This window comes from Hemiscyllium ocellatum, chromosome 19 (genome assembly GCF_020745735.1).
Source record: "Hemiscyllium ocellatum isolate sHemOce1 chromosome 19, sHemOce1.pat.X.cur, whole genome shotgun sequence".
NCBI classification, from domain to species: Eukaryota; Metazoa; Chordata; class Chondrichthyes; order Orectolobiformes; family Hemiscylliidae; genus Hemiscyllium; species Hemiscyllium ocellatum.
The window spans coordinates 34,575,473-34,584,797 of NC_083419.1; the positions used below are offsets into that span (position 1 = coordinate 34,575,473).

A 9,325-nucleotide genomic window follows, 5' to 3' on the forward strand; every position below is an offset into this window, starting at 1 on the left:
AGTGTTATCAAGGAGATACTGGTTACTAGACTAGACGGGATTGAGGTTCACAAGGAGGAGATGTTAGCAATTCTGGAAAATATGAAAATAGATAAGTCCCCTGGGCCAGATGGGATTTATCATAGGAATCTCTAGAAAGCCAGGGAAGAGATTGCAGAGCCTTTATCTTTGATCTTTATGTCATCATTGTCTACAAGAATAGTGACAGAAGACTGGAGGATCGCAAATGTTGCACCCTTGTTCAAGAAGGAGAGTAGAGACAATTCTGGTAATTATTGACCAATGAGCCTGGGTAAAGTGTGTAAAGTGGTTAAGTGTTGGAAAAGATTATAGGAGACAGGAATTATAGTCATGTAGAGAGGAATAAGTTGATTATGGATAGTCAACATGGTTTTGTGAAGGATAGGTAATGCCTCACAAATCTTATCCCCCCCATGCCTCACAAACCTTATTGAGTTCTTTGAGATGTTGACCAAACAGGTAGATGAAGGTAAAACGGATGATGTGGTGCATATGGATTTCAGTAAGGTGTTTTATAAGATTCCCCAGGGTAGGCTATTGCACAAAATACAGAGGCATGAGATTGAAGGTGATTTAGCAGTTTGGATCAGAAATTGGCTAGCTGAAAGAAGACAGAGGGTGGTGGCTGATGGGAAATGTTCATCCTGGAGTTCAGTTATTAGCAAGGATCTGTTTTGGGGCCACTGCTGTTTGTCACTTTTATAAATGACCTAGATGACATTGAGGTCAGTGGAATTGTGGATATGCAGGAGGATGTTGCAGGTTACAGATGGACATAGATAAGCTGTAGAGGTGGGCTGAGAGGCGGCAAATGGAGCTTAATGGGGGAAAGTGTGAGGTGATTCATTTTGGAAAGAGCAATAGGAATGCAGAGTACTGGGCTAATGGTAAGATTCATGGTAATTAGATGAGCAGTGAGATCTCCGTGTCCATGTACATAGATCCCTGAAGGTTGCCACCCCAGGTTGATAGGATTGTTCAGAAGGCATACAGTGTATTAGCTTTTATTGGTAGAGGGATTCAGTTTCGGAGCCATGAGGTCATGTTGCAGCTATTCTGGTGCGGCCACATTTGGAGTATTGTGTCCAGTTCTGGTCACTGCATCATGGGAAGGATGTTGGAGCTTTGGAAAGGGTTTAGAGGAGATTTACTAGGATGTTGCCTGATATGAAGGGAAGGCCTTATGAGGAAAGGCTGACGGACTTGAGGCTGTTTTCAATTGAAAGAAGAAGGTTGAGAGGGGACTTAATTGAGACATATAAGATCATCAGAGTGTTAGATAGGTTGGACAGTGAGAGTCTTTTTCCTCGGATGGTGATGGCTAGCACAAGGGGACATAGCTGTAAACTGAAGGGTAAAGATACAGGACAGATGTCAGAGGTAGTTTCTTTACTCAGAGAGTAGTGGGCGTGTGGAAAGCACTGCCTGCAACAGTAGTAGACTCACCAACTTTAAGGGCATTTACACGGTTACTGGATAAACATATGGATGAAAATGGAATAATGTAGGATAGATAGGCTTCAGATTGGTTCCACAGGTCAGCACAACATCGCGGGCTGTTCTGAGTTATAGTGTTCTATGTTCTCAGATAATACTGTGCTTCTTTGTCTTCATTCTTCTTGTCAAAGCAAATCTACTATTCAGGCTATCTTAACAATATACAATGTACATGATTCTTTGTGATTAAACAAAGCCAACATAGTTTAATTAAAGGAAAATCATATTTGACAAAGCTGTTAAGTGTTTTGTGGTTTTAATTAGATGAAGCGCAACAGTTGATGTAATATGCTTGGTTATAAGGCATTCAGTAAGATGCCACAACTGTGTTAAGATATAAGATAAGGGTTCATGGAGTTTGGAGTAATATATTAGCCCAGATAGGGCATCAGTTAACAGGTTGGCAGGCTATGAATTGTGCGGTGCTGCAAGGATCAAGGGAGAAGTTCTAATTTTTGTAAGTCAAATGAACGACATTGACAAAGAATAATATCTTTAAATTTCTGAAAGATCTAAAGCTTTGTGAGGTTGTCACAAAGAGGATGCAAAGATGTACAGACAGGTTAAGTCAGTGAGAAAAAAGATGCCAAATGATGTAAAATGTATGTAAATATTGTTCACTCTATTGCAAGAATAGAAAAGGAGATTTTTTTAAAAGCGTGTGAAACTTGTAAATGTTGAGATTCAGACAGACTTCAGCACATTCCAACAAGAAATGCTGATAGTTAGCATTCAGCAAGTGATTTGGAAGGCAAATGGTAATTTGGCCTTTACTGCAAGTGAACTTGAGTAGAAGTCTAAGCGTTATTGTTAAAATTGTACAGGAGTTTGCTGATCCATTCCTAAAATACTGTGGATAATTTTGGTCTCCATATTGATGAAAGGATACATGCATTGGAGGCAGTAAAGCAAAGGTTCACTAAATTGGATTTTAAAATTATGATGAGAAGCTGAGTAAATTGGGTTTATATTCTCTGGACTTTAGAAGTTAAGAGGTGATTTAATTGGAATATTCAGGGTTCTAAAGGGTATTGGCACTATAAGGTCATTTCCCTTTTCTTGGGGAGTCTAAAACATTGGCACACAGTCTCAGGATAAGGGAACAACTATTCAGAACCAAACTGAAGAGAAATACCTGAACATCAAGGGTTGTGAATTGTTGGAATTCTCTACCTCCAGAGATTTTTTTGTTGCTGTTCCATCACTAAATATATTAACACTGAGATAAACAGATTTTTGGTCCCTTAGGAATCAAGAGATACAAGAACATAGGATTGAGCCTAGGATCGTCCATGATTGTGGTGAATACTTGCTAAAGATGGATTGCAACGAAGGCTCATCGAGCTAATTTCTATAGTGGAAAGACTGTCCTGTGAGGAAAGATTCAATAGTTCAGCCTTTTATTCTCTGGAATTTTGAAGAACGAGAGGTGATCTCATTCAAATTCTTACAGGGTCAATGGGAAAGATGTTACACCTGACTGAGAGTCTGGAAACATGGGATGTGGTCTCAGACTTAGAAGTAGGCTTCAAGAACTGAGATGGGAAGAAATTTCTTCACTCAGAGAGTGGTGATTATTTAGAATTCTCTGTCCAGAGAACATTGGGGATTTAGTTGGTGAGTAAGTTCATGACTGCAATTGATTTCTACATATTTAAAACATCAAGTGATATAGAGATAGTGTTGGAAAATGATGTTGAAGTAGAAAATCCATCCTGATCTTGTTGAATGACTCAAAGGGCTAAATGATTCACTCGTGTTCCTATTCTTTATGTTCTAATGAATAGTAGAGGAGCATCAATTGGCTGTACAACCCATTCCTGCTCCTTTATTTTCCATGATAATCTGTGTAATCTTTAGGATGCACTGTAACATACTCAGAATGGTTACAGCACAGAAGTGGATAATTCAGCTCTTCCAACCCATGCTGGCTCTTTGCATGAGTAAGTTAACTAGTCTGAGCCCCCTGTCTCTTCTATAACCCTTACAATTATTTCCCGTTAAGTAATTAATCAATGTCCTTTTAAAAGTCATGATTTAATCTGCCTTCAGCACCCTTTCAAGCAATTCATTCCAGATCATTATCATATAATATATAAAAGGTATTTATTTGAATGTTGTCTTTGATTCTTTTGGCAATCACTTTTCATCAGTGTCCTCTAGATTTCAATCTATCTCTCAAGTGACACAGTTTGTCCCTATCCTTTCTGTCTTGCTTCCTCTTAATTTTAAACACTTTTACCACAGCTCTTCCTATCCTTTTCTAAAGAAAAATACCCAACATCTTCCTAATCTGTATCCCAATCTGAGGAATGATTCTCATGGGTCTGAACTTTCAGCATAACAGAGTTACCCTTCCCACCACCCCTCCACCCCCTATCAACTGTAGCAGCCCCATAGGCAGATGTATTAAGTGGCTGGAGGTGGTACTTCTGCCTGTCAATCTGGAAGAAGTAACGCTTCGGAGAGCAGCCATAATCTGTTTGTTTGGCAGCTCTTTTTCCCCAAAGTTTCAATGGTAGTAACTGACAGGTTTTGGAATGCAAGCTAAGATGTGAAGTCCCAGATAAGGTATTCTAAAGACAAGATTATAGCAGAGTGCCTCATGACTGGGAGGTGAGTGGTTGCAGCGAAGAGGTCCGCGTGTTGATAAAGAGGCCAGGGGAAGGTTGGACCACTTGGGAGAGACCTGGCCAGGGGTGTAGATGATATGGAGTTGGTAAATACTTTTTATTTGTTTATCATATATGGGCATCACTGGTAAGGACAATTATTATTACCCATCTCTAACTGCCTTTGAGAAAGTGCTGATTATGCCTCTTGTTGAACAACTCCAGTCCTTATCTACACACAGCCACGATGCCATTAAGGATGGAGTTTTGGATTAAAGGAACTATGATAAATTTCCAGCTCAGGGTGGCTTGTTGGGGAAGGAGGTAGAGTGTGGGGGTGTGTTTACAGGCCTTGTTCTTCTGTGCATGCTGATATTTTCTTTCTTGGCAGCTGAGGTTGTAATTGGGAGGTCCCGTTGAATGAGTTTTGATGAATTGCTGCAATGAATCTTATAAATGATGCACATGGCAGCTAGTGATGGAGGAGGTGAATGGTTATGACCTGGATAGTGCTCAATTTCTTGAGTATTGTTGCAGGCACACCTTTTCAGACAAGAGGAATGGATTCCATCACACTCCTGGCTTGTGAGTTTTAGCTGGATTCGGGGAATCAAGGTCAGTCACTCAGCACAGATTTCCCAGCCTCTGTCTTGTAACCAAAGTGTTTATTGCAGCTGATCCAGCTAAATTTTTGATCAATGCTAACTCCAGGATGTTGATTTCACAAAAGTAATCTAATTATATACTTCATGAGGAGTCAACATATGCTCATGCACTTGATGCATGTGTGATGGCTAGTGCTGAATATGTGGTTGAATTGATGGAAAAAAAACCACATTGGTGGACAATACCAGTTTAAAGTGAAGGAGACATTTAATATTAAAAACAACTGTACTTACATTGAGTCTTTTGCAATCTTACATCTGCATCTAAAATATGTTTTGATTTGGAGATGCCGGTGTTGGACTGGGGTGTACAAAGTTAAAAATCACACAACACCAGGTTATAGTCCAACAGGTTTAAGCTAGTGTGCTTCCAATTAAACCTGTTGGATATAATCTGGTGTTGTGTGATTTTTAACTAAAATACTTTTTGGAAGACTGATTACCATTGCAATAGAACCAAAAGTCCTCACTTTCTCCTAGACAAATGTGGCAGTCAACATTTTGCAACCTTGCAATATAATTAAATCAAAAATTATACTGAACAACTTCAATAATAGTAGCATCCACAAAAGTGAAATAAGTTTTGTTTTCAATTTTATAATTAATTAATATTCAGTCAAAATGACAACTTTAGCCCTCTCATATGTTCAGATCAGTTTATGTACAATGATAACTGGGTGTGTGTAGACACACATGTGATCATTATGCATTAACACACATTTTGCATACTAATATATCTACACAAGATACACCGTAAAGGCTCTATTTTAAATGGTTGTGTTTAAGTTTTCCAATAGAATCTGTAACAACAAATTGATAGAGAAAAACTGGTGAAATTAAAAAAAAATTGACAACGCAGCGATGCACTAAAGGTTGTCTTTGCCAGGCCCAGCCGCCTGTGAAGCTTTTCAATGCCTGGCTGGGCTGAAGTAACATAAATTAGCGTTAATCGTGTTCCCGATGGAGTGGACGTGTTGCATATAGGCGTCCTTGCCTTTGCTCTGTGTCTGTGTGTCTGTGGAAGAGAGAGAGAGAGGGAGAGAGATGCGACAGGGGAAGGCGCGGCAGGGATTACAAATAGGCTCGGTGCGCAGTTTCAGCTCCAGCCACTTGCAATCCATACACTCCCAGCAAGCAAACCGGCAGCAGGAGACAGCAACTCCTGGTAACACAGCAGCCCTCCCGGGGAGGAGGGGGAAGGGTAGGCAAGAAATACCACAGGTACGTGTTTTACTCTTTCCTTCTCTGTTGAATACGCGTATCTTTCCTTTTTTTCAAAATTCACAAATGTTGATGTGTGTATCTATTTTTATTTGGTTTTGTTTGAGGATTGAGAGACTGTTCTTTTGAAATATATGATGATTCGTTTTACAGGGACCCTCGCTGTAAATGATTCAGCCGATAAACCGATGGGGTGGATATGATAGATGCCTTTAATGGGAATGGTGCCCGGATAGGGCCGGACACGCTACCGCTAAATGGTTGTTTTTTCGCCCCTCTCCCGCCCGCATCTGTTTATTCACAGATAGGAGCACGGCTGAGTTGGGGAGGGGGAGTGGGGGGGAGTTTTGGATGTCTTTATTTGCTGTATGATTTGATGTGCGGTTGCCTCTCCATCATGATACTTCGACACCGTAGTTGAAGCTATTCCCAGAGACCTATTGGCAGGATCTATGGCGAACTACAGCCATGCACCTACTGGGAGCAGCGAGAACCTTTTGGAAAATGTGTCTCCTCTGGCGACATTCTTCAAGCTGACATCCCTGGGCTTCACCATCGGGGTCGGCGTGTTGGGCAACCTGCTCATCTCCTTCCTCTTGGTCAAAGACAAGACCCTGCACCGGGCTCCCTATTACTTCCTGCTGGATCTCTGCTCCTCGGATATCATCCGCTCGGCGGTTTGCTTCCCCTTCGTCTTCCTCTCGGTGAAGAACGGCTCGTCGTGGCCCTACGGCTCCCTCAGCTGCAAGGTGGTCGCCTTCGTCGGCGTGCTGTCCTGCTTCCACGCCGTCTTCATGCTGTTCTGTGTGAGTGTGACCCGCTACATCGCCATCGCCCACCACCGCTTCTACTCCAAGAGGCTGACTTTCTGGACGTGCCTGGCGGTCATCTGCATGGTGTGGACGCTGTCGGTGGCCATGGCCTTCCCACCGGTCTTCGACGTGGGCACCTACACCTTCATCCGGGAGGAAGAGCAGTGCATCTTCGAGCACAGGTACTTCAGGGTGAACGACTCGCTGGGCTTCATGTTGATGTTCGCGGTGATCGTCCTGGCCACGCACATTGTCTACCTGAAGCTCATCTTCTTCGTCTACGACCGGCGCAAGATGAAGCCGGTCCAGCTGGTGCCCGCCGTCAGCCAGAACTGGACTTTCCACGGTCCCGGCGCCACTGGGCAGGCGGCGGCCAACTGGATCGCTGGCTTTGGCCGGGGACCCACCCCTCCCACCCTGCTGGGCATCAGACAAAACCCCCAGGGCCAGGGCATGAGGAGGAGGCTGCTGGTCATGGACGAGTTCAAAACCGAGAAGAGAATAGGCAGGATGTTCTACCTGATCACCTTCTTCTTCGTGGCGCTCTGGTGCCCGTACCTGGTCGCATGTTACTGGCGGGTTTTTGTGAAGGGCCCCGCTGTTCCACGGGGTTATCTGACCGCCGCGGTCTGGATGACTTTTGCCCAAGCTGGGGTCAACCCTTTCATCTGCATCTTCTCCAACCGGGAGCTAAGACGTTGTTTCAGCACCAACATCCTTTATTGTCGCAAGTCCAGGTTACCGAGGGAACCTTACTGCGTTATATGACTACAAATGTTCTGTTTATGTCTGAGATTTAACCGACGGGAATTCTACTCGGCAACAGATGAAATTAGCAGTTGTCGGTCTGGGTTGAAACACTGGAGTGCCCTCCGATGTTCACGAAGTGACGGATCAACCCTTGGCAGAATGGTCTTTCATTTATTTCTGCTGCTCTTGTTTTAATGTTGAAGGTGTTTTCAATACAATTTACGTAAGAAAATAATACTATTACCATAAAGTCTGCACATGACCTTACATTTGGCTTTGTTTCTGAAGTATCCAATGCAGAAATCATAGACTACAACCTTAGAACATGTATTGAGAGCATTAGACTCCTTTTGTATTTTTTAAAACAAAAATCTTTTGAATCTATTAATTAACATCTGACTGAAGAAGTTTACATTTTTTTGAGTTAATCAAAGGTGACAGAATACACACACCAATTGACTGGTGGAAATGCATGAAAGAGTTAGCATTTAAATATGTATAAATTAGACCCTTCAACTTTCCCTTTAGCCCTACAACTTGGTCCCGGTTGATTCAAATTTGGTCCAGGTGTCTTCACCCTTAATAAATGTTTATTTCTGCTGCCCAATCACATTTCTGCAGAACAGCATACAGTGGATGTCTGTTCCTGTGTTAGTAGTCTGCTGTCTTGCTCAGAACAGAACAAGTTAGTATCACAACTTTCAAAATGTGTGATGAAATATTTATTCTATGGATGCATATTGTTTACAGTATTTTTGTTTACTTCTGTCTTTATGCCCTGACTGTGAATTTCTTGTCCTTTATTGTAATCATTTCTTATGATACCTAAAATGTGACATGATGTAAGCAGTTTCCTTACTGCTAGGAGGTTGGGGGCGTGTGCAAAATGAAATATATCTACATCTGGCAAAATAATTGTGTGGGATCTCATTAACATTTTGACTATAAAATGTATATCGCATTATACAATTCCCAATTTACTTAAGTTCAACTGTGCTTTCTTGAAATTGAAAATAATTATTTTTAGAAGTCCAAGTATGCACTGAATTTTAACATTGATACTTTGTAATTAGTCTAAAAGGTTAACATCTGATGGAATAAATTGACTGATGAGAACCATAAGATTGATTGAACATATAATACCAAAGAACCCCTGTGTACTTGATTGTCAATAATGTTTAAATTAAGTAACATTCTTTGTATATGTCTTGTGGGTTAATGTAAAATAATTTTAACATTGCAAGATCAGAGACAAAAATGTAATGTTGCTTATGGGTATTGTGTGTATAGTAACGGTAGTGAAACTAATTGAACCTAAAATGTATTAATTACAGAGCCATATAATTCATGACCTTTGACCTTTTATAAGAGAATTTTGAAAAATTCCATTTCCATTTTAAGTTGTCTTACTTTATTCCTCCACCTCGTATTCTATGCTTTTTTCAACCTTAATTTAGCCTTTGAGCTTTTCACATTTTCATTTTTGTTTTTACATGATCAGTCCTTCCATGCAAACACAAAATAGTCAATACCCATTCCCACTTCTATAATTTGTTTATTTTCTCGTCATTAATATGTTTGGTTTCTTAGTTTAGTTTTTCCTTTTTTAAAACTTTACTCTTTTTGAATGTGTTATTCATTCTGCTAATTCTTTCTCTCCCAATTTTCTGGTCATTCTTGTATTTTCTAGTTCAAACATTTTATTCTTCGCAATATTTTTAATGTTGTATTTAAGTCTTCTGTTATC

The 9,325-nt window shown here is 40.9% G+C and overlaps 1 protein-coding gene across 1 annotated transcript; it reads left to right on the plus strand.

Moving 5' to 3' along the window:
* Nucleotides 1-6,459: 6,459 nt before the first annotated feature.
* gpr85 (G protein-coupled receptor 85) lies at nt 6,460-7,596 on the plus strand. The gene has a single exon (XM_060839359.1). The coding sequence runs from the start codon at nt 6,469-6,471 to the stop codon at nt 7,594-7,596; it is 1,128 nt and encodes a 375-aa protein (XP_060695342.1). The 5' UTR covers nt 6,460-6,468.
* The last annotated feature ends 1,729 nt before the right edge of the window (nt 7,597-9,325 follow it).